A 16104-nucleotide genomic window follows, 5' to 3' on the forward strand; every position below is an offset into this window, starting at 1 on the left:
AGGAACATTAGGACAGGCAGACAATAAACAAGATTCATGACAGCTCTCACTCCAGGAAAAAACTGCATTATGACCCCAATTAATGTGAGGTTTATGTAAGACTAACCACGGATGTCCCAAAATAACAGAAGTATCAATAGTGTCAGTGAGAAAAAATGTAATGAGTTCTGTGTGATTTCCAGAAGTAATGAGTCTTATGGGAGCAGTAATGTGTGTGATGGTCGGAAGAGACAATCCACTAAGAGCGTGCACCGCTATAGGAGAGGAAAGAGGAAAAATAGGGATCTTCAGACTGTTCGCTAATTTAGAATCAATAAAATTCCCCTCGGCTCCGGAGTCGATGAGGGCGTGGCATGTGTGAGAAGTGGAGTTAAAACACAGTTTGATAGGTAAGGAAGTCATATTAGCAGAGTTCTTTTTAGGCATAATTTCACCCACCAATAAACTCTTACCCATAGATGGCTTATCATTTTTGGCCGGACAAAAAGCCACAAAATGACCCCCAACTCCACAGTACATACACAAACCCCCAGAACGGCGACGACGTCTCTCCTCAGCAGAAAGGCGAAACCTTCCCATCTGCATGGGTTCGGGCTCCGATTCAGGGGGCGTTGCCTCTTGAAAACAGGTCTGCGAAGCCAGGCGCTGAAGACGGGGCTCCTTGTGAAAATGTCTGCGTTGGAGACGATTGTCCACTCTAACAGCCAGATTAATGAGACCTTCGAGTGTCTTCGGCAACTCCAGCGCGTAGATCTCGTCCTTGATGTGCTCCGCTAATCCATGAAAAAACATGTCCCACTGCGCCTCGCTGTTCCAGCCACACTCCGCTGCCAGCGTACGAAACTCAATTGAATAGTCCACAACGCTCTGATCTCCCTGACGGAACTCTGCCAGCTTTCTGGACGCCTCTCTGCCCGAAGCCGCTTGATCAAACACCACTTTAAGTTCTTCTGAAAAGGCTTTGAAGGTGTTACAACAGGGATTCTTGTTCTCCCAAACCGTAGTTCCCCATAATGCCGCTTTACCTGTTAGCAGATTGATCAAAAAGGCTACTTTGCTCTGCTCGCTGGGAAAAGACGAGGGCTGGAGAGCGATGTATAGCGAACATTTTGCCAGGAAGGCTCGACATAAATGGGGTTCGCCCGCGTAACTCTGCGGCGGAGGTAGTCGTGGTTCGGTGGAGCGGGTTTCGATAACAGCTGGGCTGGCTGGTGGATCAACAGGAGGAGGTGGCCGAGCGGATCCGGCAGCGAGACCCGTGCTGAGACGCTGGACTTGAGTGGTGAGTTCGGAGACCTGGTTAACAAGCGCTTGAATGGCCTGACTGGTTACCTTCATCTGTTGGTCTTGATGGTCTAGGCGAGCGATGCTGCGAGACAGGATCTCCTGAACTTCCGATGTACTTGCTGGGTCCATACTGGTCAGTTCGTTCTGTCACAAGTCAAAGATGACGAAGGAACCCAAGTGCAAGTGACAGTTTTATTAATGCACACAAAATAACACAGAGAGACTGGGTGGCTGGAAGTCGAAGGTCATAGAAGCAAATAATCACAGTCAACAGAGAATAAAGAGTTCATCAGGAAGAACCTCAATCTCCGTCAACAGAGCGTATCAAAAGTTCATCGGGGAGCACTCCAATCTCCGTCAACAGAGCGAATCAAAAGATCATCGGAGGAGAAACTTCAACCAGCACACTAACCAGCGAACTCAACGGGGAGAGCCTGACAAAGGACACAGAGACAAGTGAGGACAACGAACTGACAAGGTGAGACAGGAACGCTGAACATTTATAGCCACAGTAAATGCGCTACACCTGGAGCGCAATAATCAGCTGAGCGGTGCTAGGCGACCGATGACCATGATCATGTGACCGCCCAGCTGATAACATGAAAACAACAACAACACCGACAGCCACGCGACTCACACAAACACAGAGACAAACGCAAACACACACCGCAAACACAAATAAACAATCGCACCACGCAGACACATCATGGAAGAGCAGATAGATCCACAACCGTGACAGCTTTTATTTTAACAAAAACAGGGAAACTTTTTTTTTAACAGCTTCACTTCTGCTCGAAAGTTTCACAAATCATTGTCAACTTAGAATAGGAGCATGTCGCAAATTCTTTTGATAAATTCAAGTGATTCAAACGCTTATGTGAACATGCATTTACTTTGAACGCTCACGTGCAAAGATCATGTTTATATATTAATTATTTTACATTCTTTAAGATTTGATAATAGCACAAAAAACATTGCATTGCTAGAAGCCATTCAAAAACTTACTGCCAAGCGATATACTTAATACTTTTGATTTCCTGCTTGTTCATTTTAGGTCACGTTTGTGACACTGTGGTTTCCTTAAAGGACAATAGACAATGAGTGACCTCACACTGATGTACAGGTCAGCTGTTTCCTGCTCTGAGAGGAGTTTGGGTTTAGGGGGTAACAGGTTTATGGGTAATTGCGTGCCTGTTTGTAGGTTTTTTCTTTATTCAAAGGTGTTTTGCATAATAATCTTTTCTAATCTCAGCTGCTTGGTCAAGCACTTGGCCTTTTGGCAATAGAAATGAGGAAATTAGTATTTTATCTCTCTGTTATGCACAGTATGTTAAGTAAAGATTAGAGGTTATGCAATACAACTTTAGTTTTCATTGTATGTACACATATAATCACTTATGCATACATACAGTACAGATAAACACATATTGTACATATTTACACACTGACTAGTACGTAAACGCACACACACACACACACACACATATAACCGTCATTAGTGCTTCTTCGGCCATGACTGTTTAAGTGAATTATTTAAGTGTTTAAAGCTTAGAAAGTGGATATGAAAACGCTCACACTTATATTAAAACACGTACAATAATATATATTATATTAAGCTTCACAGCAGGCACACAATGTCACAAGACGTCTTGTGACCAAAACTCAATGTATAGCCAGCATTAAAGGACAGCATTATTTTGACGTCCAATAACAACGGTATTTGGTTGATTTAGGTTGTGTTGGAAAGTGATCAACATTGAGCCATCATCTTAAACCAGCGTTATATTTATGTCAAATACTGACATTTATTCATCAGATATGGCAACCAAAATCCAACGTCTGATAGACGTTATAGTGGTAGCGTCCACACAACGTTAAGCTGCATCATTAGGCATTGATATTTGGTTGATTTTAGGTTGGATGTTGGATGTTGGGTTCTGATGACAACCCGATTTTCATTTCCAAACAAAACGCAACGTCCCCACAATGTTGGGGTACAACTTCAATCTGATGTCATGTTGACGTCCTGTAACTGTTATGTTATGTGAGCTTTAAAGTATCATTAGACTTTCTTAAAAAATAGAAAGCATCTATTGGATTAACATTTAAGCACAAGCTATTTTAAACCTATTAAGTGTATATATTAAAGGTGCAGTATGTAATCTGCCAAAATGCTTAAAATGCATAATATCTTTGAAAACAGTCCGTCTCCTGCCATCCAAAGCCATGCCTCCTAATATCATGAACACGCATCTTAAAGATGACAGCAGACAACCCACTACATCAGAGATGCCCAAAGTAGGCACATAGTACCAAAGTTGGCAACCTTTGATTTGGCCCACCATGCCATCTGAAAAGAGAGGGAGAATGATAGGAAGGTGGTTGGGGTAACTGCCTTTGACAGAGATTGCCATTTTTAAATTTAACGTAACCTTTTGTTTTGTTTTATTGCTGAGCTGCAAAAAAAAAAAAATGGCAACTGAAATTAAATGATTCAATTAAATGTTGTAAATGAAAGAGACTTCTAAAATGTAAATACTGTCACTTGACTGATAGAGGACAATGCAAAAGACATCTGCAAGCAAATCAAGGTAAAGGCAGAAGAAGCTCGACTTGTGTATTCAACATTGAACTTTATTGTGTTATTAATGGGATCGTTTCTATAAGTTCATTATAAAGTCTTAAAAATGATACTGCATTAGTTTATATGATTTAAAGTAACGTTTTTCTAGTTATTTTTAAATATTACCAAAATAAATTAGGAAATTATCCATAGCAAATGTAATACATGTATATTTAGTGTATATTCGACACCCCTACACTTGGGCACCCCTACACTAGATCATGTCATTCGCCAGTCAGAAAACTTTATAGTACTTTATAATACTACAATTCCGAGTGGAAAAACTGGATTATATCGAGCACATTTTTAGTAGTGTAGAATGCAAAACTTGTCATAATGTGCAATATTTCATGCATGCAAGGATCGCTGTTCTCACTCTCTCAAGGGCTTTTTCCTAAAGTGATTACTGTATGGCTATACGGCGGGGTGCAGGAATTACAGTTACTACTAAGCCATACTGGGCGAAGCAGTGGCGCAGTAGGTAGTGCTGTCGCCTTACAGCAAGAAGGCCGCTGGGTCGCTGGTTTGAGCCTCGGCTCAGTTGGCGTTTCTGTGTGGAGTTTGCATGAGTTGCATGTTCCCGTGGGTTTCCCCCACAGTCCAAAGACATGTGGTACAGGTGAATTGGGTAGGCTAAATTGTCCATAGTGTATAAGTGTGTGTGTGTGAATGTGTGTGTGGATGTTTCCCAGAGATGGGTTTCAGCTGGAAGGGCATCTGCTGCGTAAAAACTTGCTGGATAAGTTGGCGGTTCATTCTACTGTGGCGACCCCGGATTAATAAAGGGACTAAGCCGACAAGAAAATAAATGAATGAATGAATTAACTAAGCCATACTAACATGCCATTTAAAACAGAATATTCGGAGTAGCATGGTAGACAAGTGTGTCACAGGTTGTCATTGTTTAAAAATTAAATGTGATGTGAATATAAAAGTAACTTCACCTCAGTAAAGCAGGCTAGGCAGAATATGTTTCATTGTTGAACTAAATAAAAATCGACATTATCGATGCTGTAAAAGGCACCTTATGAAATTGAAAATAGTCACATCAATCTTTTGCCAGGAGATTTCAGTGGCTGAACAACACTTCTATGCATATAGCCCATTTGTAAAAACAAAGACTACTTAAGCTTTGCATGACTAAAATAGTTTTAAAACGTAACATTACCTGTCTAAAAGAAATACTTTAGCCATGGTGTCCTTTTTCCTCCAGTGTGCAAAAGTCACTCCAATATCGATTCAGGATTTTAAAAAGTTTTGATTCAGCATTTGTCTATACCGCTGTCACTCTCTCGTGTGCACATGTCATGAACGTGGCATGTATGCACACGCAAATTGCAGATCTGTGTGAACAGGGGTGCGCAGATGTACAAATCTACATTTGCTGACAGACAGTTTAAGCTACTTATCAGAATTATGGGAATTATCAGCCTTATAGATTTTAATTGGATGAACATTTTTAAGTCTTATGCCTTACCCCGAATATAAAAATACATATAAATACATTTACATCATTTACTTTAATCATTTCTATTGGAATGTGAAGAGACTTTCAAGCAGCACAACAAGAAATGTTTTTGAAGACAATCACCCACTGCACCTTTAAAGCTAAATATCTTTTTTGTTATTAATGCTTTCACGAAGAAACTCTAACATCCAATAAATGTTTACATACTTTTGGTATATGTTTGTTTTTTTTACAGTGGAAAAAAGAGGGATAAATAGATTTTTATTGGTTTACTGAAGGGCTCTTTAAAGAACCCAGAAATGGTTCTTCTGTGTCATTATTTTTGAAATATTTTATTTAAGGTTACTATATTCATTTGACTTCATTATTAGTATACAGGTTACATTAGCATTCAGTTACCTCTTCATTCTTCTCATCAAAAGATTGATTGTTTGTCTTGTTTTCTGCATCACAGGCAGTGACAGGAAGAAGTTTCGGGGATAAGGACTTCAGAAGTGGACTAGAGAATGGGATTTTGCTTTGCGAGTGAGTTTTACTGAAATTTAATCTTGATGTGGATGTAAATTCTATTTTCTATTTTTTTTCTATTTTTTTTTTTGTAGAGTTTGAGATTGTTGGCAAGTGCTTAAATGTGTTTTGATGACATGCAGTGTAACAATAAGAAGCCAGTATGAAAATTTGCTTTCACCAGTATGGAAGTATAAAGGAAAAATACACATAAGTGATTGTTTTACAGCTATTTTACAATTACATCTAATATATTATATAGCAAGTTTATGTTATGAATTCAATTCATCATTATTTCTATAGCGCTTTTACAATGTAGATTGTGTCAAAGCAGCTTAACATAGACGTTCTAGTAAATTGAAAGTCCAGTTTTCAGAGTTAAAGTTAAAGAGCAAATCCATCGATGCACAGCACAGTTATAAAATAAAAATAAAACATTGACATATGAAAAAAACAATGAGTTTTGATGTTGGGATCATTATATAATGTCGTGCTTAAGATTAAGATAAATGTGGTTCCTTCTGAATGACCCTTTTAAAGTCATTATCATCATAATGGATCCTATTGATATACTGTAAAAAGAAATAAGTTGACTTTGCTTAAAAATGTGTTAGCCTGGCGAATTGTCACATTTTGAAAAAAAATATTAGCAAGTTTATTTACAGTCAAGCCTGAAATTATTTTATAAAGGAAAAATAATGCATTGATTATATGAATAAAACCATACATTTTGATGACGTGATCATGATATGATTTCATGAAATTTACTGTTGTTTAAAAGTTTGGCATCGATAATAATTTTTAATTATGTGAAATATTATTACACTTATAAAATATAGCTGCTTTCTATTTTAATATATTAACAAATGTAATTTATTTTTGCTGTGGTTCACTGGAATTTTCACCAGAAGTTACTCGGTTTTCAGTGATCCTTCAGAAATTATTCTAATATACCAAGCTAATTGTAATGAACATTCATTTCTCTCTCATATCATGTGATTTCTTTAGGCTGCTGAGTTCAATCAAGCCAGGTCTTGTGAAAAAGATAAATAGACTTCCAACACCCATCGCAGGACTGGTGAGTTCAGTTAGTGTGTGTTTGTCCGTTCAGTTGTGTGTGTGTTTGTGTTGTTCTGTGCCTGCTTGTGTCAGGCCAGCCTTCGCACTGTGCTCTCTCCGAACAAATCCAATACTGTCACAGTTTGTCTGTGTGTCTGTCAAGATAAATACAAATAATCAGGGAATTAAGTAAGTTAAAGCTCAAATATAAAAGCTTTTTTTAATGAGCTTGACAAACCGTGGTATTACCATTCATGGTACTGTATTGTACCATGTTGCAAATTAAATTAAAGAAAATGAAAATTATAAAATGACCTATAACTGCTTATTCTTCAAATATTTACAAAAATACAAACTGTGAGGTATAATTGCAACATACATTAATACGTATTGTGTGTGTGTTTTGTTTCACCTCAGGATAATCTGACAATGTTTCTGAGAGGATGTGAAGAGGTGGGATTGAAGGGGTCACAGCTGTTCGATCCTGGAGACCTGCAAGATACATCTATACGAGCAAACTTAACGTATGTGCAATATGTGTGTGCTTGTGCATACATGAGTAGCAGACCGATTATATTCTGAAAAAGAATGTGATGAATCATAGCAATCAGTTTGGCACTGATTTTATGCACATTTTAAGACATCTCATAAAAATCACTGTGTGGAAATACTCAGATGCACATAATGACAAAAATGCACATGAAAAGCAGTAGCACTTCACTGACCAACTCTCAATTTTAGCAGGTTGTTTATTTGCATTTATAAAGTACATATTCTGCAGGATCTTACTCTACATCCCTAGCCCTACCCAGTACCTAAACCTAACAACTACCCTAATATATTATTATAAATTATAAATGAGCAACAATTATTATTATTATTGTTATTATTATTTCTTTTTGTTTATTGAGGCAAAAGTTATAGTTATTGGTTTGTTAATGATGAGAATTAAACAAAATAAAATGTTACCAAAAAAAGTTGGCATTAAGTTTTTGACATTTAACGTTTTTTTGTGTCGGTAAAAGGGTAATCATGATTAATTGCATGCAAAATAAAAGTTTTTTGTTTTAAAAGTGTTGGGTTGCAGCTGGAAGGGCATCCGCTGCGTAAAACATAAGCTGGATAAGTTGGCGGTTCATTCCGCTGTGGCGACCCCAGATTAATAAAGGAACTAAGCCGAAAAGAAAATTAATGAATGAATAAACTATATGCATGCTTGTGTGTATTTATACATAATAAATATCCAGTTCACATGCTTAAAACAGCGATGCAGTGGCGGAGTAGGTAGTGCTGTTGCCTCACAGCATAAAGGTTGGTGGTTCAAGCCTCAGCTGGGTCAGTTGGCGTTTCTGTGTTGAGATTGCATGTTCTCCCTGCGTTCGCGTGGGTTTCCTCTGGGTGCTCTGGTGTCCCCCACAGTCCAAAGACATGCAGTACAGGTGAATTGGGTAGGCTAATTTTCCGTTGTAAATGAGTGTGTGTGGATGTTTCCTAGAGATGGGTTGCAGCTGGAAGGGCATCCTCTGCATAAAAACGTGCTGGATAAGTTGGCGGTTCATTCTGCTGTGGCAACCCTGGATTAATAAAGGGGCTTAACTGTAAAGAAAATGAACGATTGAATGAATGAATGACACTTAAAATATCTAAAAACAAACTTTTATTTTGTATGCGATTAATAACAATACATTTTTGCCAGCACAATTTTTTTGATCAAAACTTGTTTTTTTGTTGGTAACACATGTGCTGAATAAATTTCTCCATGCACTTAAAAAAGTGATTTTAGAGACTGAGATTAGAGCGGTAGTTAAATCTAGCTTCTTTCAATTAAGACAACTAGCAAAAATAAAACAGTATATACCAAAACAACAGTTTAAAGAGAGTAATCCATGCTTTCCTGACCACTCAGTTAGATTACTGTAATACACTCCATGTGGGGAGCAGCAGGTCAGCTATTGCCTGTTTGCAAATAGTGCAAAATGCTGCAGCACGCCTGTTAACTGGTATTCTCAAATATAAGCAGATTTCCCCTGTGTTAGCTTTGCTTCATTGGTTGCCTGTGAATTTTAGAATACAGTTTAAGATTATTTTATGTGTTTTAAATCTCTAAATTGTCTCAGGCCAGCTGATCAGCCTCTCCCGAATGTGGCCAAAAAAAACGTAAGCTTAGAGGGGATCTAGCTTCTGCTGTGGTAGGTCCTAGACTTTGGAATGATTTGCCACTGCCCATTAGACAGGCCTCTTCCATGTTTTTTATTAAAATCAGCTCTTAAAGCTTTTTTTTTTTTAGCATTTGACACCTGCAGGTTATTTTAATGTATATGCCTTTTTAGGTAGCTTGGCTATATTAAATCTTGTATTTATGTATTTTATAAACTATTATGCTTTTTTTGTTGTATATTTTTGTACAGCACTTTGGCTCACTTTTAAAGTTCTCTATGAACAAAGTTTGACTTAACTTTGACTTTTGTCACCAGATGATGTGATTAAATAACTAACTAGTGCATCGAACACAATAATATCATCTTAAATGTCCCACCTCCAAACTCAAAATAACATTACAAAATGCATTTGTTTTGGTGAAAAATTAGCTACAGTAGTGGTTACATTTTATTGAATACATTGGATAGAAACATTGATTTGCAAATGTTTTATGTACTGATGCAATTCTGCATTAAATTCACCATGACAGCAATAATTCATTCATTCATTCATTCATTTTCTTTCGGCTTAGTCCCTTATTTATCAGGGGTTTCCACAGCAGAATGAACTGCCAACTATTCCAGCACATGTTTTACACAGTGAATGCCCTTCCAGCCGCAACCCAGTTCTGGGAAACACCCATACACACTCACATTCACTTGGCCAATTTTAGCGTACCCAATTCACCTATAGTACATGTCTTTTGACTGTGGGGGAAACAGGAGCACCCAAAGCAAACTCACGTGAACACAGGGGAGAACATGCAAACTCCTCACAGAAATGCCAACTTGCCCAGCCGGGACTTGAACCAGCGACCTTCTTGCTGTGAGACGACAGTGCTAACCACTGAGCCACCGTGCCGCCCAAAGGAATTAATTACACCTTGGATGGATTTTAATTTAATTAAAATAGTATTTCACAATATTACTGTTTTACCATGTTTTATCAAATGAATAAATTCTTGGTGTCCTCAAGAAATTAGTAAAAATGTTATAATTATATAACAAGCCAATATATTGTAGTGTACATCTTGCTTCTATAGAAAACAGCTGTCTGGTGTAACTAAGATGGCTTCCCAAAGGACTGACTTTCCTTAAAGGCACTTTGATGTGGCTCATTTATAGCATGAAAGGGCTGACAGTTGTCTTCTCTCTTTTTTCTTTCTGCTGTAGGGGCTCTGACTGCAGTAGAAAACTAAAGAATGTAAGCACACACTGAAATACACAGTTTATCTGCAAGTTTGGGATTTTCAATTTATTTTCTCCTGCGTTTTATAAATGCTTAGGTGCTCATAACCATATACTGGCTTGGGAAAGCTGCTAACAGCTGTGCGACATATAACGGCCCCACACTCGACCTGAAAGAGTTTGAGGGTTTGCTTTCCATGATGCGAAAGGTAAATCTGATTATACCAAGAACCCAGAGTCTGTGGAACAGATTGTCATAGTCTTTTTTGTTTTGTTTGGTGTTCAGGAGTGTGTAAATGACGAGTCAGACTCTCCTAAGCGCAGCATACGGGACAGTGGTTACATTGACAGCTGGGAATCGGAGCGCTCTGATTCGCTGTCTCCTCCAAGACACGGCCGTGATGATTCGTTCGACAGTCTCGACTCGTTTGGCTCACGATCACAGAACACACCATCGCCGGACACAGTCATTCGCTGCAACAGTGACGGTATGACTTATTCTTTTGTTTATCATTTTGGTTAGATTCTGTTCTGTGCTGTCCCTCCAGGATTTTGCTAATGCTGCATTTATCACAAAATCGAGCAAACACATTTTTACTAGCATTTACTCAAATCTCACATTTTGTTCTGAAATGCTGTGAATTTTTGGCCAAAGCACGTTGAATGTTAAAGAGAATATAAAACAAAGCAAATATTTTTAAGTAATTGGTTAAAACTGCATTTTAATTGACACAAATAAATACTTTTGTTTGTGAATGAAGTTAAGGAGTTTCATCGTAATTTTGGCGACTAATTAATCGCGATAAAATAAATGTTTGTTTATACATAACAAATGTGTGTGTTTTATATATTTATTAAGTGTATGTGATACACACATACATAACAACAAAACTACAAACATGTTTAAATTTATATAGAATTTGTATTGTAAACGTACATTTTATAAAATATATATTTTCTAAATATGCTAATTTTTATTTATGCTAAAACATTGAGTTATATAGTGTTATAAGTTACAGAACCCAGTCGTTGAGGTCTAAAATGAATTAAAAATAGGATAAAAACCATTGTATATATTTTACTGCAAAATAACACAAAACATGTTGCAAACAATAAGTGAAGTTTATTTATAAACTGATTTCAAGAGGATCACATGCCTATGATTGCCCACGTGGGTTCCTCCCGGGTTCCCCGGTTTCCTCCCACCGGCCAAAAACATGCAACTTAATTGACTTATCCAAATCGGCACCATAGACATGCTCCTAGTAAGTAGTCATCTCTTTAGAGCAATCACTATCTGTTTATTAGCTACTACAGCAGGGGAGTATCTACCTGAGATCTACCTGAGCTCAAACTCCCCTCTCGCCTTGCAAACGGGAGGGAGCCCCAGGCTCGAGGATCTTATGAGCTTAGGGCTCTCTCCTGGAACAGCATGCCAAACAAGCTTCATAATCAATCATCAGATAAGTGTGAACTCTTGAAAGCTTATTTTAAGAGAGTCAGTTTCCTAAAGTCAGTTTAGCACAAATCTGAAAAAAGTCCCACAAAATCCTTTAATATTAAAACCTCAAATATTATACCATTTCAGATAATCACTGTTTTTTTTTATCATATTTACTTAAAGCTGGAATTAATAATTTGTAACTGAGATCTAAACCATGAGATATAAAATATAAGGCTAAATCTATGAGCCTCTTCTAAAGTTATGAGCCTTTACGTATGTATTAGTGCTGGGCAAAAATGAATTGCATCCAAACAAAAGTTTGTTTGGACCTAATCCAAGTTAAGTAAGGTTAAAGACGTCACGTGAAGTGATATATATATATATATATATATATATATATATATATATATATATATATATATATATATATATATATATCCATGACTAATATCTATAACTATGACTAATAAAATTTGTGTTTTTTAATAAATTTGGTAAAATATTGGTGTTTGTGATTCAGCAAGAAAGGCCAACTGACCCAGCCGAGGCTTGAACCAGCGACCTTCTTGCTGCACCACAGCGTCGCCCCTCTACCAGTACTAATTACTACATAATACATTAAATTGTAAATATGGTTTGAACATGTTTTTTTTTTTTGTTTTTTTTATGTTAAACTCCATGTCTGTCTGGTCAGCAAAACCTTATGTGTGAGCAGCAGATGGTAAAAACACACTCAGCACACAATCGCGAGCTCTGGATTCAGACAGCAGATTCCTCCATTTCCACATATGTGCGGTGGGGGGGTGAGAGTGCAGCTGTTGTGCCGACCAGACATTCACACACACTCGTCTCAGCATGAGAGCGTCCACATGAGCTGCATTTCATTACTCAATCCAGACACGGACAGATTGAAGACAGGGGCCGAAAAGACATAAAAGTCCCAAAAGCTTCTAAACAATAAATTGTATGTGTGTGTGAGTGATTTTTGCTTTAAAGATAAGCCAAAAGTCTGACACTAGGTGCCATTTTAAACTTTCAATCACAAAATATTTTTAATTTTAGGTTTCATTAGACTTTTATCATAATAAAATAAGATTATTTGGCAGGTTGACCAGTCTTTTTTTTTTTTAAAGTTTATGACTGAAAAACTGGCTCTTGCTGATTTTGACTGATTGATTATGACACACCAACACTGTAAAAAAATGCTGGGTTCCACACAATTCCTTCATGTTGTCCCAACACAAATCTGTTCAGTTCCCAGCAAACAATTTTGTGTTTATTCATTTATTCATTCATTTTCTTTCCGGCTTAGCCCCTTTATTAATCAGAATTATGTTGTTTCAACTAATTTTAAATAACTAGTTTAAACAAGCAACAAACAGTCATTTTTCGAGTGAACCTAAGGCAAATCTGTTTATTATCTGTTTGAAACTTACATTTGTTTATTTTGTTACTTAAAGTTTATATATGTAAATTTAACATTTTTATACTAATTTAAATAAAAAAACAAATTGTCTTGTTAACAACACTAAAAAATGCTGGGTTTCACAAAATGTCTTCATGTTGTTTAAACACAACTCTAGTTGTTTTTACAAATTTAAGTGGATTAAACATAAAACAATTAAGTTGTCCCAAAAACCTTAAGAATTGTGTTGCTTCATTTCATTTCAAATAAGTAGTTTAAATAAGCAGCAAACAATTTATTTGGGTTAAAATTTAAACAAACATTTTAAATTTAGTAATGTTCAGCTTAATTTGTTTGTTTAAATTCAGCCCAAACAAATAAATAAATGTATAGTAAACCCAAGTAATCATGTTTGAATGTTTTTTCCATATATAACAAATCTTGAGCTAAATATTTATATTTCATTAAAACCTATAACTAAATAAGGCAGAATGTGTTACTACAGGAAACCATTACCGCAAATGTTGTTTTTGGCATGCTGATAATTTAAACAAAATCTACACCAGATGAATTGATATAGTTTGCCAAAGATTGCTGACCCTGATGTAAGATATTTAGCTAAGCTTTAACATTTGCACTCAAATGTACTGAGCTGTTCCATTCATGTCGTCCCTGATCTGGATCAAGGTCACATGGCAGCATTTAAAGTTGGCTCATATGTAATGCTTGCTTTAAATGCCATGTGTGCAAAAGGAATATGTTTGAGCACTTGAAGGGGAAATGTCAAGTTGTAACTGAAGGCACAAGAACTGTTGAGGAGTGAGCTTTCATTGTTATATTTATGATATTTTCATTCAGTATAAACTTGATAGAAAGGTTGTAACGATTCATCATTATATAGAGATATTGCCAGATGAAAAGTATTATATATATATATATATATATATATATATATATATATATATATATATATATATATATATATATATATATATATATATATATATATATATATATATATATATATGAATGTAAATCATATGATTTGTTAAAAAAAGAATTTAGAGGGATAGTTCACTCCAAAACTAAATGTTCTGTCATTGTTTACTCACACTTACACTTGTTTCAAACCTGTTTGAGTTTTTTTCTTCTGTTGAAGATACACTGAAAAATGTTGGAAAAAAGCAGCCATTGACATCCATAGTATAATTTTTGTTCCTACTATGGAAGTCAAGGGCTGTTTTTTAGCAAATGATCTTCCGAATATCATGTTTTGTGTTTAATGGAAGAAAGATATTTTTAAAAGCTTAGATTCAAAAAGCTAAAAGCTTGAATTTCCATTACACTAAATCTTTCAAACCATCCAAAAAACAAAAAAACAAAACAAAACAAAAAGGCATCATAAAAATAATCAGACGAGCGGTCTAATCACACACCACGTGTTCTGAAAAGACACAATGACTTTATATGATTTACAACTATACTGAAATACCAGAGCTATTCAATGGGGGCCAGTTCATGAAAAGCATCCCAAACACAGGGCCGGAGAGATATGACTTGCACTTGCAGGAGGAGTGATGACAAAACTGCATATAAGAGCTCATATGCAGTATTTTTGTTCCTTAAGACACCCATGTTGTATTTTTCTTCATAAAAATGTTAATATATTGTATTTTAAATTTACATAATATCATGGCATTGTACAATTTGACTTTTTGTTTTTACAAATATATTCAAATAATGTATTTCAAAGCACAACAAAAGCAGTGCATTGCTTTAGTAGGCTTTTTCTACATTCAAACACATTTATATGTTTTGTTTTAAATTGCACAACAATTATGGATGCAACAATGATAGATTTTGGTTGTATGATTATATAGTTTGAAGATTAATCATGCTTTCATGGTTATCATGTCTAATGTAAATTTAAGCTTTATATTAGGCAAGAATTTAGATTACTGTTGTTATCATCTGCATTCATACATACATACATAATCATTTTAATAATAATTTGTCTAACATATTGTCATAACATATCGTCTAACGAGTACGCCCTCAACTTCAGGTGACTCACTCTCTGCGTAGGGTTCAACTGCAGCTCGCCCTGTATTAAACAGACACATGTCACTTCATAACAATAGCGGCCGTTTTTCGACTGAACTAAATTTATTTTTGATTTCTTGGTCACACTAATTGCAGGGCCATAAAGAATTGCCTTGGGGGCCGGGTTCGGCCCACGGGCCGCCAATTAAATCGCCCTATTATATATAAACACAGATTGACAAATGTTTGCATTGGCGAGGACAACATGACTGAATAAATGGAAGCAGAATGAAAATCGTTGTGTGTGCTATTTAGAAATGCACAATTAATCAAAGACCCTCTCATGTGCACTTTGTCAGTAAAGCCAGTTGTGTATTTAGCTGTAATTTACAGTAAATACTTTAAGATGGAGCAGTGTATACTACACTAACTGGCTATGCAAAAATCTCAGATGATTTAATTAGTACAATTTCTAAAATCTAAAATAATCATTCTGCATTTTGACAGCAGTTTATCAGCGATCTGTCGCTGCTACATCTGAAAGTATGGGAAAATTACTGTTTAATAAGATTGGTTTTTCAAACTCACTTGATAATTTAAGTTGAGCGCTTGAAAAAAATCCTTCTATAAAACAATTCCATACTCATTCGATTATTAGTCCTATGGAAAAATGAGGTAAATTTTGTTTGATTTTCTGGTTTTCTTTTTTCTCGCATGTTTGCAGTTCCTGCACGAGATCATCCTCTGGCCTTCGGAGGACATTTACTATTGATCAAAAAAGTGTCGCCTCTTTTGCTAAATTTTGATTTTAATTTTTGATTTATCATACAGCCCTAGTCAATGGGCTGTATACACAAAGAATTTTTATTTTGAGTCAGTCAG

At 36.1% G+C, this 16104-nt stretch overlaps 1 protein-coding gene across 2 annotated transcripts in view; it reads left to right on the forward strand.

The window, feature by feature from the left end:
* Positions 1 to 16104, forward strand: part of limch1a (LIM and calponin homology domains 1a) — a 120688-nt gene that overhangs the window by 41472 nt on the left and 63112 nt on the right. For both annotated transcript variants that reach the window (NM_001430852.2, NM_001145577.2), the window contains 6 exon segments: positions 5833 to 5903; positions 6894 to 6963; positions 7362 to 7468; positions 10316 to 10346; positions 10429 to 10539; positions 10617 to 10818. In NM_001430852.2, the coding sequence (NP_001417781.2) occupies positions 5833 to 5903; positions 6894 to 6963; positions 7362 to 7468; positions 10316 to 10346; positions 10429 to 10539; positions 10617 to 10818 (592 nt within the window).

This window comes from Danio rerio, chromosome 1 (assembly GCF_052040795.2).
Source record: "Danio rerio strain M-AB ecotype USA chromosome 1, GRCz13ab, whole genome shotgun sequence".
Classification (NCBI taxonomy): domain Eukaryota; kingdom Metazoa; phylum Chordata; class Actinopteri; order Cypriniformes; family Danionidae; genus Danio; species Danio rerio.